The sequence below is a fragment of the Perissodus microlepis genome, chromosome 20, assembly GCF_051167445.1.
Source record: "Perissodus microlepis isolate ML-2025 ecotype Zambia chromosome 20, ASM5116744v1, whole genome shotgun sequence".
Taxonomy (NCBI): domain Eukaryota; kingdom Metazoa; phylum Chordata; class Actinopteri; order Cichliformes; family Cichlidae; genus Perissodus; species Perissodus microlepis.
In genome coordinates this window covers 10,247,305-10,265,097 of record NC_140480.1, presented here as the reverse complement: position 1 = coordinate 10,265,097, position 17,793 = coordinate 10,247,305, and the positions used below count along the sequence as shown (strand labels likewise).

Sequence of the window (17,793 nt, the reverse complement as noted above, 5' to 3'; positions counted from 1 at the left end):
GCAGAGTCAAGGTGTAATCCGACTTCATTACATTTCAGGTCCTCTGGGTATCCCAACAGTAACTCCAAGAAAAACACTGCAAATTGGAATGTATGCAATTTCAAACTATGCTCTGTCAATACAACATTTGGCATCATTTAAATAGCTCATGTTGTCAGACTTTGAAGTCAATCTGAGGCTGCGTGGGATACACACACAGTACTGCAAGTAAGTCCCACACCTGCGTGGAGTCAGGTAGCATTAACAGTGCATGCTGCAGCTAGTGGAAGCCAATCAACATACTAATTTTCCCTACATATGTTGCTTAATTATTTAGCAATACATAGATTTATGCTTTATAAATTCATGCCCTTTGCTCCAGTAAAGAAACATCAGACTCTGATAATGTTGCAATAACCATGAGATTGAAAAAAATCCCAAATATGTTGGAGAAATGTCCATATGAAGAAGGTGGGCGGGCCGAAGCACACCTGCTTATCACGTATCTGTGCAGATGAATATGTATTAGTGATATGAAAACCAATCCCAAGACAGTATTCCACTTTCTTGGGAAAATTTCACTTATCCGAGATACAAAGGAAAGTCTCATATTCCACCAGCGTTCAGTCCCACTGCTTCTTTTCCACAGAGGATTCTTAACTCATGTTTCCAAGGGACGTGTCACTTCCTTCAGAGGAGGCAATGGCAGAAGTAACGGGAAAGAAGCAGAAAGACAAGAAAAAGAGTTAGTTGTGTTAGACTGACTACAATAAGAGGTACAGAGGAGGAAAAGGCTGACACAGATACTTTTGCTGCAGCGATCACATCAGGTAACTACAACACTAAATAAACTGGTTACACAATGAAATGTAATAAATAATTTCAGATGCCAAAGTCCTTAGTCTGTATGTCCTGTAGGCCTCACATCTAATAAAATGGTTGATTTTTATGTTCGAAAAGCTAATATGCACATTAAATTCACACAGTGTTGATCTAGTTCTAAATTAAACTAAACAAAATGTGACTTTAGGGGAGTTAGAGGATATAAAAATCCCACAATGCCACCTGCTGTAATCAAGTTTTCAGACTCCAATCCAAAACCTGTGCATCCCAAATACAATGAAACCACAGGGAGTAGTAGTATTAGTAATTAGTATTAGTTAGTAATGTTGAGGAAAGAGCTAGCTATTAACTTGGATCAGCAAATAAAATAAGCAGCTTCAAAACAGAGACTAACTAATGTGATATGGAGATAAATAATCACCATAACAGCGAGCAACTCTGGGCCCACTGACTTCTTACAGATGTTTTGCTGACTTACATGTACTACATTATAACTTTTGATTAAACAACAAAAGAAAATCAGACTTTAAATGATCACAGGATCGGCTTAAAAATATAAATTAATACCAATATTTCTGAACTGAAATCATGACATCCTTTTTAGGAATGCCATTCACTTACCTGTGCTGTACTTACCTGTCGTGATCCAGCAACATTCACTACATGAGACACATGACAACAGCGTGGGCCAGAACAAAGGGGACACACACACATACAGGTGAGGATGAATATACACACTATGACAGTCTATACCCCACGATCATCGCTCGATCCCCGTGGGCAGAATATGAAATTTGACATGTGACGTGTTAAGCTGCTTAGTTTTGCTGAACATAATGATTTTTCATTTTATTTAAAATCCAACCTGAACAGAAGTGCTGATGGATGAAATAACCCGTGCCAACACACATCAGGTCACAAAGTCTGGCGATGCAATCAAGCGACATATTTGGCACTGATCCCACATAGATTACCTCTAATGATCATGCTGCACGCAGCGAGTTTATGACAGCCAGTATAGCCGCAGGTGCTTTGCAGGTGGGTGGGTGAGCTCTTAAAAGCCTTTCAATTGTGGAATTTATTAGTGTGAATCAGCCGTGTCAGAGACAGTGACAGGTTTGACACTGCATGGATCACCTACGTGGAAACACACTGCAGAGGATTTGTTTATCATGCAGCTGACAAGGAAGCACGGTAACATTTTATTAGAAACTTCTAATAGAAAAGACTTGTTTTTATTTTTTTCTGCTCTCAGACACACAAATTTGTATCCAAAAGATGATTTAAGTGAGTTTAATATGAACATATTTACCTGGTCATTGTTAACTAGATTTACTTTATATGGAGAAGTATGTGCTGCATGACCTTGTGTGTGTGCGTCCCATGTTCTTACTGACCTGGGCTGGAGGTGCCTGGAGTGGCAGCGGCGGCCGCTCGGGCTCGACTCACCAACAGGGCCTCCTGGTTTTCAGCCAGAGCTTGCTTAGCCAGGTAGCGCTCCCTCTTCATCTTCAGCTCCAGGGACTCGGGAACATCGGGTACAATCCAGTCAATGGCTCGCAGCACGAAGAACACCACGTGCTGGTGACAGTAAGAACAACAGCAAGAACAGTGTGAACAATCTCCACATCACAAATTGTCATTAATTTTAAGCAAACAGACAGCTGATCTTCAAGCATGAAAATGGAAAAACAGTACTTGTAGTTTTATTTTCCACATAATTTGTACAACTGGTGAATAATTTCTTCTCTCTCAGGTGAGCATTAACAAATAACTGTGAGGAAATGGCAGAGAGGAGGTAGATAGAGAGAGAATAAAAAGTGATGCAGATGGAAACAAAACGGTAAAAGAGAACTAAATCATTAGAATTTGTCCAAACAAGCAGAACTGGCATAGAGGTGTCAGTGAAAAGGCAATACTAAACAAAGGTAAAACCACTAAAACAGGCAAAATGAAGTAAATAGAGACGCTAGGAAGCTTCCGTCATACCTCAAATGCAATAATAAAGCCAAGTCTGACTGCCAGGAGCTCCCAGTAAAACAGTGTGTAGTTTCCATTGTTGTCTCTGAATGCTTTGTATCTGGAAAACCCCAACAAACATAATTTGTTACAAAGTTACAACAAGAAATATTTGTAATACTTGGTGTGTATAATATACAGCAGCAGCACATGAAAAGAACAGTCTTAATATTCAGTAATATCACCCACTGTTGGCCAAGGCTATGACATGAACACACTTAACTTAAATGTTAAGAAACTTAAATGTTGCTTAGCAACACCAAAGTAACCATATATGAGAAGTTGAACTTGACACATAAGATGAAGGAATAAAAAGGAGCATAAAAAGAAAGATCAAAGCAGCATACCTGCACATAGGGTACTCTGTGTAGTTGAGTGGGGCGTAAGCCAGGGTGAAGTTGACGTATCCGTTGAGATCATTGTCAAATTTGTACTGATACAGCAGGCGAGGTAAAAAATCTGAAGTGAACGCTATTAGGAAAGCCTGAAAAAGAATAAAAGATAATAAATGTTCTTTTTTTCTCATATTGCTATGTAGTCTGGCAATAATGTATTAGACATGAACTCACATTGGCAATGACAGACAGGTGTGACAAAGCTTCCAGTATGTTAAACCACACTCCGATGTTTTGTGCACGTTCAGCCACCGGCCGGCGGTACTCGCACACAAACTTGTGTGCATCCAAACGAATCTCCACCCAGTTGTTAAGGAGGGCGAAGAGCGGAGCGAGGGGGAACGCCGCCACAAAGATAGTAATGAACCCAAACTGGAGCACTGCAGCACATGAAATTAAAATTAGATAATTAATCTTTGCATTTTTTCATCAAAATGGATATTATCTATGTGTGAATTTTTAGTTGGACTGAACTGGCGATCCGGTTGAATGCAGTGATATTAAAGTCTCTAAATCCAGATATGGATACTCACCCATCTCCAGGTACTCTTCGAACAGGCCCTCACACTCAACCAGCTGGTAATCCTCTTCCCAGCGCCGAGGCTCATGGGATGCCTTGCCACCCAGCACTTTTGCCAGAGTTCTCTTCTGGCGCCAGGCCTTCACTTTACTGTTAGGGAAGAAAAAGACATTTTCGGTTTAATTTAGTTTTATTTATAAAGGCACACATTCGCCTCAAGGTGCTTTATACTCTAAGGTTAAAACAAAAAAACTATTAAAAAAAAACCCAACAACAGACAACCCCTGTGAGCAAACATTTGGCAACAGAAGGAAGGAAAAACTCCCTTTTAACAGGAAGACACTTCCAGCAGGCTCAGGGAGGAGCAGCCATCTGCCGCGACCACTTGGGGGTGATGGCATGGGTGAAGACAGCAGAAACAGGAGAAAAGAGATAACTATGGGAGAAAGTGCCAGAGTTTAATAACGGCTAATGACTAAATAGACATGTGGTGCAAAACCATGCAGAGAGTGAAAAGAAGTGAGTGAAGAGGGAACGCCCCAGCAGCCTGGGCCTATTGGAGCATAACTCCAGGGTCACCTGATCATTTGATGGAATCAGGATAAGGATTTATGTTAGTATGCATTGCAACATGCAATGGCAAAAATGACAGAAACAGCACATTTAGAGGATGTTCATTACATCACAGATATGACACAGGACTATTTTTTTGTAGCTGAACAGCAATCATTGTTCCCCAATAATCACCATAGACTTTCAGTTGGAATTAGTTAACCAAACCTATTTTCTATCACTGGAAGCATTTGTTGCTGATGTAATGACTGCAATCCCCTCTCATCTTTTACAACACATGCCGCCCCACCACTGAGTGGGGAAATGTTTTCTTCATGCAGTCATCTTTGTCTGTTTCACTGCAGCAGCACAAGACCAAATTTCCAGCATCATCCCCTTGGCCACTCCACATTTATGATTGATCACTAACATCAGTAAACACAGTCCACGACTGCCCCTCTTTGGCCCACTGTAAGCGCTGGCTTGTGTTTGGCTTCTCTGCGTGTAAATCTCATTTCATTCAGCCTGTTTCTGACAGTTCTGTAACAAATGTTGGCTCCTGTTTCTGCCCATTTATTTTTCATGTATAGCAATAATTTCTGTCATCATATCTGTGATTTGTTTATGTGCTACAAAGTAAAAGAGCTGGATCCTCAAGAGTGATGATTACATAATTTTGTTTGCCACAGGTTTTAAGCGTATTTACTGAACTGCTCCTCTGCTGCCCTTATTTTACACTTACTGTCTGCAGTAAGTCTTAAACAGTCACACACAGCTGATGGTGCAGAGGCACATGGATGAGATTTACTGCACCAAACAGCTGGAACTGCAGAACAATATGACACAGCACAGCTACTTTTATGCATCTCCCACATCTGTACCACAGGAGATTGACAACAGAACATTTTTCTATAAAAACATAAAACATATACATAAAAAAACCATAAAAGCTAAAAGTGTAGCAACGTACGGTAGGATGAACTCCTGAACGTTGTTGATGAGCTGTTTTCCCACCATTATGATGAAAAGTTGTTGAGCCAATTCAATGAGGCAACCCCCAGCACCACACTGTAACGCAAAGACACACAGACATGACACTATGGGGGCATCATTTTCACATGCTGGTACGTTACAGGCTCTCTAAATCACTCACGTCTTCATTTCTCATCCCGAACAAGGTCCCGTAGTTGGTAGGGTAACCCACAAACCTAATCACAGAGAGATCAGTGGCAACTTAAATACTTTCTTTGTCTCAGTGTCTTATCTTTTCATGATTATCCTGTGTGTCTGTTGTGACTCGTGTGTCTCACCTTCCTTTAAAGAAAGCCACATAAAAGGGAGACGAGTAGAAGTTGACAAACTGGAAGATGAACACCTTGAAGATGAAAGCGTTGTCATACTGGGTTTGTGTTCTGTGCATCTCTGCAACACATAGCACAAAAACACAGTGTTAAAGACATCGAGACAATGTTGCCTTTGTTTTCACTTAGACAGTTTAAATGACTTCAAAGTGATTTTTATATAGATAACAAAATATTATGATAACTGGTTTACAGGTAGTCAAAACTAAGAAAAAAGGGAAACCACAGTGTAAACTATTTTATTTAGATTAATTTGGGGTGTTTTTTTTTTTTTTTTTTTTTTTTTTTTACAACAATCAAGAATCAGCAGCAAATATGATTGTCTATCATACTTTCTTGACTGAAATGAGATAATTCTACAAATACTCTGCTGGATACATCATCAACAATCCTACAGATATCAATTTTAAACAGTGGCTGAACTATTTAAACATCAAGATTAACAGTTACAATTTTTTTGGAGGGGTTAAACATGTACACTAAAATTTTTACAACAATCTGGCTGCATAAATATGCACATCCTTAGCTATTTAAAGCCTGACCCATTAAATAATTGTCAGAAAATTATTATTTATTTGTTCTTATTTATTGCCTAAAAAATTAAGCAGAGTTTTTGCACACTGATCATGTGAACATCTCAAGAACTCATGAAAACTCATGTATCAAATATGGTACACTGTGAGTTAAAGGGTTAAACTAACAACTTTGTTGAAGCAACTTTTCATTTTATTACAGTAGTCAGTCTTTTTGGTTAGTTGTTAGCATGGCACGTCTTCATTATTTGCCCTTCTCTTCTCTGTAAAAACATTCCAAGTTTTTCAGATTATGGCGCCATCTTTTGAGCACAGTCCTCTTCAGGTCACTCCACAGTTTTTCAGCAGGATCTGAATCTGTACTCAGGCTGGCTCATTTTTCGGTGAATCAGTTATTTTGATGATCTGGATATATGCAGCTGGTTGCTGCTGTTGTGCTACAAGGTCCAAATCCTCTTGATCTTCAGTTTTCTAGCAGATGCCTGAAGGGGTTTTTTTGTGAAAAATGATTGCTATTTTAGTACTGTTCATAAATCCTCCCAGCTTGACTAAAGCCCTACTGTAGTTCCAGATGAAGAAAAACAGCCCCAAAGCACGATGTTATCACTACCATGCTTCATTGCAGGTACAGTTTTTCTCTGGTGATGTGAACTTCTGTTTTTGTGTCAAACATATCTCAAGGAATCACTGCTAAAACCTTCAACTTTGGCCTCATCAGATCATGACACAAAACCTACATGCTTGTGGACGCTCTGATGTATGTATATCATGTGTGTGTTTAACTTGAGATTGTTGTCACATGTAGTACACAACCAGCTCTTGCCAGAAATTCCTGCAACTCATTTAATGTTGCTGTAAACCTCCCTGGCCAGTTATCTTCTTGTCTTTCCCTCAGTTCTGGCAGTAATGGTATTTTTTTTTTCATCTATTTTCAGCAATGAGATCAGTTTGATGTGTTTGTAAGTTATTTGCAGATCACAAATTTTGTTGTAAGATGCCACAAGGTACACATCAGGAAAATCCTACAAAAACAGCTGAACTTAATTTGATTTTAATGAGTCACTTTAACTGATGACTAATGTTTAATATGAATTCACATGTGATTAATCTTATCCCTAATTATAAGAAGGCGTGCAGACGTGTCCAACCACATTGTTTTAGGTTGTGTGTGTAGACTTTTTATGCCCTCTGTATCTGTACTTTACAGTCCCATAATTCTGCAACATGATGCAGCCTACTTTGACAGAAACAATAACCATAAGGATCCAACTGAAGAGATTCACCTGCTCTGGAGAAGTCTGAGCTTTTAGTTAGTGGCAATCAAGTACAAAGCTGATAACAATATACACCACAGAGGTTTGAGGTGTGTGAGAGCAGCATTGATTCTTACCCCATTTAGTGAGCTGCTCAGCTAATGCGGTGTAGACCTGGCCCATCAGCAGTATGAGCCCCAGATTTACAATACTGCTGGAGATGTTGGCTATGGTCCCTGCCTGGGGGAGGAAATTAAATGCATGAATGTTTGTATGATAAATAAAATGCAGTGATTTGCAAAATCATTTAAACATGTACAAATATATTTAATTGAAAACAGTACCAACACAACTCAAATGTTGATCTTTTTTGACCACGTGAACTCAATTTGATGGCAGTAAAAGTTGGGAGAATGGCAAAAAAAATGTGTAAAGTTACTGTCACACTAGAGAAAACAGTGCAGGGGGACTGCTGTGCAACCAAAATCAATATGATTATGTTATAAGGGTGAACTATTGGAAATTGCAGGGGCACTGTGTGTGTGTGTGTGTGTGTGTGTGTGTGTATTCCTGAGGACTGACACTCATGTGGAGTACAGGTTTTATCCAGAGAGTTGCTTTATTAGAAACCAGAAGTGGTAAAAGTACAGAGATTCTTCATTTAAGTAGAAGTACTGATACTCGGTCGGTCCCAGAGAGTGCAAAACATTTAACACACTCATTCGCCAACCACCAGTTTTTACTGGTCCCACTAAGGCTGCCATCCTATTTTAACTGTAGTGTGACTGAGCCCTACGCTGAACACCCAGAAAACAAATTAGGGTTGATTATCAACAAGCCAGTAACACTGAGCTGTTTCTTGGTATAATGTAAATATGAGAATTTGACTGCAGATCATATGTGTTACATAATATGATAAAAAGTGTCAGCATAAATTTCTGTACACAGTGGACAAAGAAGAAAACCAAGACTGAATGGTCATGATTGTTGGGCCTTCAAGCAGTACTTTCAGTGATCACAGTTTGTTGCTGATTCCACAAATATAACTTATGACTGGAGCCTATCACATCTGTCACAGGACAAAGGGTGGGGCTACTCCCTGAAAAGGGAGCCAGTCAACCACAGGGCTTAAACAGAGAAACAGACAACCATTCAAACTCACTTTCACACCTATGGCCAATTTTATATTCACCAGTTAACCTAACATGCATGTCTTTGGACTGTGGGATGAAGCCAGAGTACCCAGAGAGAACCCACACAGTATGGGGATGTATGGGGTTGGGGCCTCCATACAGAAAGTCCCTAAATGGCCAGTGGATTCCACCACCACTGCACCAATGTGATGCCCAAAAAACGAAAATGTTATATTAAAATGTGATTGTGATAATTTTTAATAATTTAATAATTGCATTCTCTTCTTATTAACAGTTTTCTTTTTGGAAAAAAGCTCCAATGTGTTTGTAGCATTTCTTTGTGCAAAGCATGAAACAGCTGTAACGTACCTCTGTCCGCAGCACAGGGCTCCCAGAATGAAATATCACCACACTGATGATACCACGGCACACGACCACCGTCACCAGGAAGATCATCACCACACACAGCTGAGAGAAGAGGGGAAAAAGCACACCTGTAGCTGCGACATGATATGCTGCACACAGCCAGAGGCACACAAAGGTCTGCTGTCATCATCAACACCATGCAGCATAATATATGATGAAGAAGTCAAGAGTCCAGCATCCTCATTGTCAGACGACATATTTTGGATGCAGCTCTCATGATGCATCATAAAACTGATCCATATCTCTTACATCCTGACTGACATCTTTCAGAGCACAAACAAAGTTTTTAAAAGACGGCTTTAATTGAATGTGCTAGACATGCATATGCTTTCCTAAGTCAGTAGCATTTAGTAGTAGGATTTTTCTAAAGATTGGCAAGCAAGCAAGAGCTTCCAACAAGAGCTTGGATCAGGTATTATTCCCATAAAGTTTAGTAACAGCTGAATCATTTTTTCCATGATATTCATTTCTTTTCTTTGTCTAATAGTGGATTCTATTCCTTTCAGTTTCGGGAAATTAACTTGCAGACATTTTCATTCCTTATATCAAAATTCATAACTATCAAAACATCAGTATGTTTCCAGCAAAATCCTTCTACTGAACAGGGAAGAGAATTAGAATTTTAAAGCATTTCCATCTCTAATCCTATCATCAAAAGAAGGGTGTGTGAAAAATGATCCTCAGATCTGCATCTACAAAGAAGTGAATCTTGGACACAGCATAAAGTGCGTGGATGAGATGATGGGATCATATCTGGCCCTGTAGGCATGTGACCTGGATTCATTATTAAAAAAGGGTTCAGTTAACAATGCAGGATTTACTGGAATGGCACAAAGGTGTTAACCCCACCTCTATTTCTCAACACAATCACAAAAGGAAAAGCTCAAGAGAAACTGAGACTCCTTACTGAAACCATGTGCAATGAGATTAATGATGAGAAAAGGAGAAAGTCTGTTGTTCGGGAGCGGATCTGGATCTGTTGTATTAGAACGACATTTTACAGTGTGACAATAATAGTGGTAATTAAACCGTTTAAGAACCTAACTAAACATAATGCATAGTGTTAAAATGCACCTCGAGTATTTCTTTTACTGAAGTGCAAAAACAACAAAACAGCAGTACAGTATGTAAAATATTTTAAATAGCCTCACCATCATTATGATAACCATGGAGCCAGTGAACATGCGAGACAGCCTGGCTTTTTCAGGAAAGTATGGCTCTTTGACCCCAGTCACTGGATTTTGCTCCATAGTAGGAGCCATGGCTGCAAACTCCGGCCGAGGACGCTCCTTAAAGAAAACAGTGACCATCATCACTGGACACACTCTTCACCGGCTTTGTCTGGTTCACAGATTGGTCTGTAACTTTAGTCTTTGCTCTGTTGTTTACCTTGTTTACTCTGTACAAAACTGAAACTTCCGTGTGTAAAGGTTAAAATCAAATATTAAAAAAATAGAATCCCTGTGCAAACAAGCGCAACCAGTCATGATGCCCATTATTGTATTACTGGATCTATAATCATGACAGACCTAAGAGCTCTAAACCGAATAAGACCAGTATGATCACACTCATACTGAAAGCAACCAATACCTCCTCTTCATGGAAGTCCATACAGTCCCAGTGATGTGCCAGAGTGGCCATTTTTCTCTTCCAGTACTCCAGAAAGGTTACAGCCCAGAATGACATGAACACACTGAAAAACACTGTACCTGGATGGTCAAATAAGTATCCCAGCTGCAACAGAGAAAGGTACAACCGTTAGGTTCAAGTCTTTTTTCGCAGAGTCAGCGATTTGTTCACCATGAAAAGCTTGGTACCTTCGTCAAGGTGCAGATCTCAGACATGTTCCAGGCCTTACATGTTTTGCAGAGTGGACACATGGTATAGCTAGCTCCACTGTTACAGATTTCCTCCCTGTTGACAGATACACTGACACAGATTAGTTACACCTGAGATAACACTAATTACAGGTTTTAAAGCAACACATATTTGGCCTCACATAACGTGAGGCCAAATAATGATCAGTGTGGGAGCTAAGGGATTGGGAGAATTAACTCTAATGGATGTAAAGGCTGCAAATATACCTATTACGTACTGCTTCCAGGGAACAGATGAGCGGTGTGGAAAGCATTCTCCTAACCTCCTGCCGGGAAACAAAGCTACTGCTCTTTCCTTTATTACAGTTATAGAGTGAGCTACTGAAACCCTGACTGCACATGGTATCAGCTACAAATAAAGCCTGGACTGACAGCGAGATCTATTTCCTCCTCTTTTTGTTTATAGGAGGACTATTCTGCACTAATTGTCCATTAGAGATGGCTGCTTTTTCTTGTTGCCACAGACTCTCTTTCCTAGGATATCGACTTATCCCTAAGAAATGAAGCCAGAAAAAGGTAAACAGTTACAGAAGCAATATTACTGTACACGATCTAGGCTACACTTACACTGAGAAGAAAAACCAGAAAGGAGAGCCAACTCTTAATAAATAATGTATGACAAACTGGCACAGACATCCCACATGTAGATGATATAGTTATGAAGCGAGTCTTTATGCAGAGTGCGCTCTGCTTTGAAATATTTGAATCTAAAGTTGTGCTTGTTTGAGAGAGTCTGTAAGTGGAGTTTAATTTCCAGGAAACTGTGGCAGCCCTTAAAACAAAAGCTATAACACACGTATTTTCTTTCTTTCTAAGGAGAAATCAATGCTAATCTCATGTGTGTACATTAAGTACAGCGCTGAACTTTGGCTCTTATGTTGGACATCAGTAAGGTTTTTGCTATACGTTTCTGAACAGGCACAACGGCACCAATTTCAACAGCTTCACTGAAACAATAAGACTCTAAGAAGCCACTGCAGCCAGCAGCTGGCTGACAATGATTAGTCCAGTTTAGTTTTATTGTGAGCCAAGTGGGTGTGCATTAAATTCAGCTGAATCACTATCAATAGTGATACATGTCAGTGCATAAGTATGTTTAATGTTTAATTAAACATAATGTCTGGTTACCATCTGAAACTCCATTGAGGGATCGGGGGGTCAGGGGGCTGGGTGATCAATAGTTGCCCGATGACTGCATTGGTCTGACTCGGTCTGATCTGAGTCTCAGACAGACTGGCAAAGGTTTACAAATAAAGTTATAAATGCAGACAGATTGCCAACATGCTGCAATCAGTTTGAGTGAGCCTGCACTGATTAATGCAACTCGTCTGGGTCATATTCCTAAATAAAAGCAAAGTTGTTGAATGACTATAATATTTTGCAGTGAAATCACCATCCTGCAACAATTATGTCACTATTAGCAGAGAAATGTCTGATTCAAATCTATAACAATCTTACTGGACTCAGACTGCATGTATCTGTCAACTTGACCTCATTCATTTGCAAACAAACAAATCAAAGCAGATTGATGGCAGACTGACTCCACCTTATTACTGTTTTATCGCCAATCTGACACACCAAAGCTGGTTTGAGGTTGGCATAACTTTGTGTGAGGGTTTCCTGTTTGTTTGATTTTTATGTTATACATTATTAAAGACAAGATCCAAGTTTTTGTGTCGATTAAAACGGTGGTTGCTTCAGTTGTGTTTGAGCTGCCTGCTTAAACTGACCCCTGTGTGTAAAACTCCAACAACTATACCACAATACCATATCTAAGTGAGTGCAGTCACACGTGACTAGCCATGTTTGTAATGCGACATTTCATTTAAATTATTTTGTGTTACACAATAAAACACATGCTATGTATACATGATGCAGACTCACGCTGGTGTGTTGGTACCCATGGACATCACTCCAGACACAAAGACCAGAGTCCCGACCACTGCTGCCGGCAGCAGCCAGGCTGTGTAGAAACCTGCAGAGACAAAAAGCTCCATTAGACTGCAGCTGTCAGCTGATGCAAGACGGATGTTCAATTTCAGCTGCAATGATGACTTTCATCCTGACAATAATGGTTTCAAGCTTTGCATATACTACACTCTCCTCTTAACAGAGATTCATAAAAGAATTTCACTGCTAAAAAAAGGAGTTTCCACTTGTACCTTTTTGTGAAAAAAGAAAGAAAGAAAAAAGTAATAGATGCAATTCACTGTGGAGTCAGTGCCAGGAGGCTGTAGCTTAGATTGCTGTATCATACAGTATGTTTATTTATGTGAGCACTCTGCTTATTGTCCTGTATTAGTTTTGATCCATTTCTAATCATTTTAAATGATTCTGGCGTGTAATACAGACTCCACGTATTTCTCATTTATTAAAATGAACAGCGGGGTTTTTTCTAAATAGAGAAATCTTTGGCCCCCATCAGACTCAAATCAAATTACCAGAATTGTAATAAAATTATAGTTAGCTACTAAATTTAAATTGATTTCAACCAAATAATCAGCAAAAACTGCTTTAGTTTGTGCTTCAAGGTAATAAAATTACTGAGATATCAATAGAACGCTTATGTTGAGCAGTTAATTAAACTCAAATTACTTGTCGACGGGGAAAACCAGTTGCACAGATATTCTTAATGTTTTCATTTTAGCAATAATGACAAAATCTAAATATTTAATTAACATTACTAGTTATTGTGATACCTTCTGGTCTGGATTCAGTAATCCTCCTGGATTCAGGAAGGAGTGGGCTTTTTATCTGTAAAAAATGAGCCAAATTTTTTGACCAACAGAAATAAGAATATATATTTACCCAGCCAGGCAAAGTAGAGTGCAATCTTCTCTCCAAAGTACTCCCTGATATGGTCCAGTGGTTGATACTTGTACCATTTGCACCAGCGGGCCCAGTAGTAGTAGAGAACCTGCCTCTGGTTCAGCTCGTCAGGTCGGATCTCGTGCTTTGGAAGCTGAAAGGGCCCCTAAAGAGAAAAAACATGTTGCTAATGAGAAAGAGAAAACGACAAATTTCAGTGTCCAGAACAACTAAAAAGAACTCACCTCATGCAGCGGGAAAGCTGCTGTGTATGCCCCTTCATTTAACAGTCTGTCCACTCCGACTTCAGCCTTCTTCCTTTTCCCATATGCTGTCCTGGCAAGAATCTCATAGACCTGAAATAAAACTCCCAGTCTGTTAGTTCAAATATACATCCGATACATTCAGTATACTGCTATTGTCACACTTGTGTTACTTACAACACGGTGCCTCTGCGTATTTGTGAAATATGTATCGTGATCTTCCCAGCCAAGGAATCTGAAGAAAGGCGTACATTCAGCAAAACACGCAGCAGTGATCTGATCCAACTGTTTGCAGAAGTTAACCCACCTGCTCATCTTTGACTTGCGAAAGGCACATGTGTAATAGTCCAGAGGCCTGTTAGGCACAGACTCCGTCATTACGTTAGGTATGCATAGTTTACTCAGTACCCGAGCAGATGTGTTGAGGTCTAGATGCTGTTGTGCCTGGGACACAAACACAGATACAGGTGACCTCCTTCTATTACTGTAGAACAGCATAAAATGCACATTTTTGGTTCTGAGTGAAAAGTTACGACAGGTTTTCATTGTCTTAAGAGATAATCAGAAAATGTTCGCATGATTAAAGAGAAAAGTGAGATAGTAAAGACTTTATCTGGTAAACATCAGTGTGCTCTTTCATATTAAGTTGTCCTTGTTTATTCCCCAAATTAGTATTATTATCAACTGGGTTTAACGTCACGTAACAAATAACTTTAAATTGAACATACCTAGAAATAAATAGCTGTACTTACTTGCAGTGGAGCTCTAAGGCAAAGCTCCTCAGCATAACACACCAACACATCCCAGGGGGCGCTAATTTTGAGAAAGTGTATGGTCTTCTTTTCATTTGCAGTTTCCTCCTACAAGTAAAGAGGCAACAAAGAAGATGTTAATCAACATGTCAGGAAAAATAATGAACAGATTTAATAATTTAATAATAAGATAAATAATCTTTAATCTTGTCCACAACACCTTTTCCATGACCAAGCCAACACTCTCCAGGTTCTGAACAAACTTCTCTCTCCACTGAGCCAGTTGTGCTTTCCTTCGTTCAGACCTGCTGCTCTCCTCAGCGGGAACGGCTTCCCTCTCCTCACTGGTAGCCATATTTGTCCCTTTCCCTCGCCGCTTCCTCCGTGAACGAATCTCCCACACCAGCACGAAGTCTGCACCCCAGACCAGAGGAGTGAAAGGTTAAATGAACGAATGACTTTGTCTACCTACCACTGAGCTGATGAAACCTCATGTAAAGCGAGCGGCCTACCAATCTTAGTTCTCCCGTCTCTGAAGTAATTCCCCAACTGTGGCACTGGTTGCTTACTTCTTTTAGTAGACTGCATATAAATGGGATCATCGCCATCCATATCTCCATCAGCAGCTGCAGCTGCAAGCTGACAGTTGAGCCACCATTAATATATCATGAAACTCTGTAAAGAGACAGCTGCTGACGAAAACTCTGCTCACTTTTCTGCATTTGAACCTTTTCGCTCGGTGTATGAATGTTTAATTGGCTTTGAGGAGAGGTTTAATTCTTGTGCTAGTACATGCCTCCACTTTGCAGTAATAAGACCAGAAAGATGAGCGGAAAACAATCTTTCAGTGCAGTAAAGTCATGCCTCACCATTACCCATTATCAGTGTCCTTACAGTACCTTGTGTTCATGTTTATATTACATGAAGGGTAAAGCCCCTCAAGACTCTCTGCCACATCTCTGAGAAATCAGTGAGGCCAAAAGGGAACAGGATAATGAATAACTGCTGTGTGAAAGTGATGCGATTTTATAGATTTATGTGAGCTGAAGAGATATCACACTGCAGTATTGTAGGAAATAAGTAAAGCAGAGCTTACATATCGTGGGGGGATAAAGCTCCCATTCTGCAGGCTCCCATAGCTCTCTGTGCTTTGTGCTTCAGCCCTAGTATCCAGATCCAGGAGGACCTCTCTGTCTCCCTTCAGCCGCTCTGAGCTCTTCCTCAACATGATAAAAAGAAAAGCTCCTGTGACTTGAAACAAACACTATGCCTTCACATGAAATCTGTACTGAAGGAATTCAAAGATAACTTCAGCCAGGCTGAAGGTAAGAGATGCAAAAAAAGCCTTAAAAAAATCTGGATACTGGTCTTTGCTATAGTGAAAAACAAGCTGCTGCTGCTGAACTCTGCATTTGTAGCAATCTACGCTTCCCTTGTCCTTGTTCTGCTTTTTATCTCTGCATCCATTAGGCTCCTCTGCTCCACTGCAAGAGCCGTGGATACCGTAATGGATCTAGCACGCAGGCAACACCGCGCAGTGCTGTGCTGCATCTCAGCAGGGAAATGCACATTTTCACCTCATAAATAATGTAACAGTTAGTGAATGGCAGTCCAAGCTCTTATGTGCTATAATAATATAATTATATGGACATAACGCACTGTGAGAGGATTCTTCTCTTTGAAGTCAATGTGTATTCCTTCATCCACGCAAGCTGTTTCATATACTTCACTGAACTGGTTTGAAATCCTGCAGATAATTAACATAAATTACATGAGGATGAAGCACCACCCCCACGTGATCATCTCAAAGCGCAGAACAAACTGTGCGCACTTAAAAATGCTGTTGGTTTATACTCAGAGTCCAGAAGCCCCACATGTACCAGGAGGTTGGTTTTTTTTTAGCTAAAAAGTGATGTTTCTGTGTGGTTTTTATGTGTAATAACTTTGCTAATAATGGTAAAAATACTGTAGTCAACAGGATGAATGAAGAGGTTATATATAAAATGAAGAACTAAATAAATGAATTAATTATTGTCAATGAGACTTTTTAGCTGGATAAATAAAGGATATATAAAACTAAGTCACTTTTTGGCACACCATCTCCAGCAGCCTTCCTGCTTTTCATGCTGTTTGCAGTGCTGCAGTCAGAGCAGAGTTGAACCTGTGAGACATGTATGAAGGAATAACACAACACATACAGTAACCAGAGTCGTGCTGTCAAACGGAAACTCTATTTTAAAAACAATGATGACATCACAAGTATCTTTGAGTGGATTTTAATGCAATGCCGGAGCCAACACTGGCGAGTTTGAAAGATGCTTTAGAGCAGTGGTCTTGAACTCCAGGCCTCGGAGGCCGGTGTCCCGCAGGTTTTAGATCTCACCCTGCGTTAACACACCTGAATCAAATGAGCCTCTGAAGAACATCAAGACATGTTGGGGAGGTAATTTAGCCATTTAAATCAGCTGTGTAGGATCAATGACACATCTAAAATCTGCAGGACACCGGGCCCTTGAGGCCTGGAGTTCGAGACCCCTGCTCTGGAGCTTCACCTTAGCTATCCACAACAAACCTTTAGGGCACAGCACATAATCTTCATTTTCATATTAAACTTTTTCCTGTGAATTTCCCTAGAGGACAAAACCCCTGATGTTTTACCCAACATCGATCCAACATCTCTGTTTGGTTAATTTCCTCTCTTTTTTTTTGCCATAAACCATCACAGCCTCCTTTTCTAGCAGTGATGCTGTTTTGTAATGGTTTACATTTGGTTTCAAGTCTTTCAGTCTCAACTTCTAACCCTATTTATGATTTTGAAACTGTGTTACTACAAAGAGTTCACAGCTTTCTTTTTCATGGTAACCTCACAAGCACACTATTACTGTACTACTAAATAATAAAGATACCTCTGAACAAGACCAGTGGTAACGGTTGCCCTAGCAACTATAAAATTATTATCGGCAATAAAGGAAGTTGTTAACATGTACTCTGGATTGTATCTGATGCTATCTTGAACGTCTTCCTTTCACTACAAACTGAGTCAGTTGATACCAAACATCCTTTAAGTGTATCGACACCT

General features: G+C 39.9%; 1 protein-coding gene across 1 annotated transcript in view; it reads right to left on the bottom strand.

The window, feature by feature from the left end:
- ano11 (anoctamin 11) overlaps positions 1 to 16,449 on the bottom strand; it is a 16,933-nt gene extending 484 nt beyond the window's left edge. The window contains exons 1-23 of the mRNA XM_084917664.1: positions 15,811 to 16,449; positions 15,227 to 15,353; positions 14,935 to 15,128; positions 14,715 to 14,822; positions 14,270 to 14,406; positions 14,140 to 14,197; positions 13,945 to 14,055; positions 13,700 to 13,865; positions 12,776 to 12,866; positions 10,832 to 10,928; positions 10,605 to 10,748; positions 10,166 to 10,303; positions 8,958 to 9,056; positions 7,593 to 7,695; positions 5,619 to 5,730; positions 5,462 to 5,516; positions 5,279 to 5,376; positions 3,770 to 3,906; positions 3,411 to 3,616; positions 3,189 to 3,325; positions 2,812 to 2,902; positions 2,220 to 2,403; positions 1 to 667 (exon numbers count right to left, since the gene is read on the bottom strand). The exon at positions 1 to 667 is cut by the window's left edge and continues 484 nt beyond it. Coding sequence (XP_084773790.1) covers positions 636 to 667; positions 2,220 to 2,403; positions 2,812 to 2,902; positions 3,189 to 3,325; positions 3,411 to 3,616; positions 3,770 to 3,906; positions 5,279 to 5,376; positions 5,462 to 5,516; positions 5,619 to 5,730; positions 7,593 to 7,695; positions 8,958 to 9,056; positions 10,166 to 10,303; positions 10,605 to 10,748; positions 10,832 to 10,928; positions 12,776 to 12,866; positions 13,700 to 13,865; positions 13,945 to 14,055; positions 14,140 to 14,197; positions 14,270 to 14,406; positions 14,715 to 14,822; positions 14,935 to 15,128; positions 15,227 to 15,353; positions 15,811 to 15,942 — 2,757 coding nt within the window. The 5' untranslated portion in view covers positions 15,943 to 16,449 and the 3' untranslated portion in view covers positions 1 to 635. The remainder of the gene's footprint in view (positions 668 to 2,219; positions 2,404 to 2,811; positions 2,903 to 3,188; positions 3,326 to 3,410; positions 3,617 to 3,769; positions 3,907 to 5,278; positions 5,377 to 5,461; positions 5,517 to 5,618; positions 5,731 to 7,592; positions 7,696 to 8,957; positions 9,057 to 10,165; positions 10,304 to 10,604; positions 10,749 to 10,831; positions 10,929 to 12,775; positions 12,867 to 13,699; positions 13,866 to 13,944; positions 14,056 to 14,139; positions 14,198 to 14,269; positions 14,407 to 14,714; positions 14,823 to 14,934; positions 15,129 to 15,226; positions 15,354 to 15,810) is intronic.
- Positions 16,450 to 17,793: the final 1,344 nt, after the last annotated feature.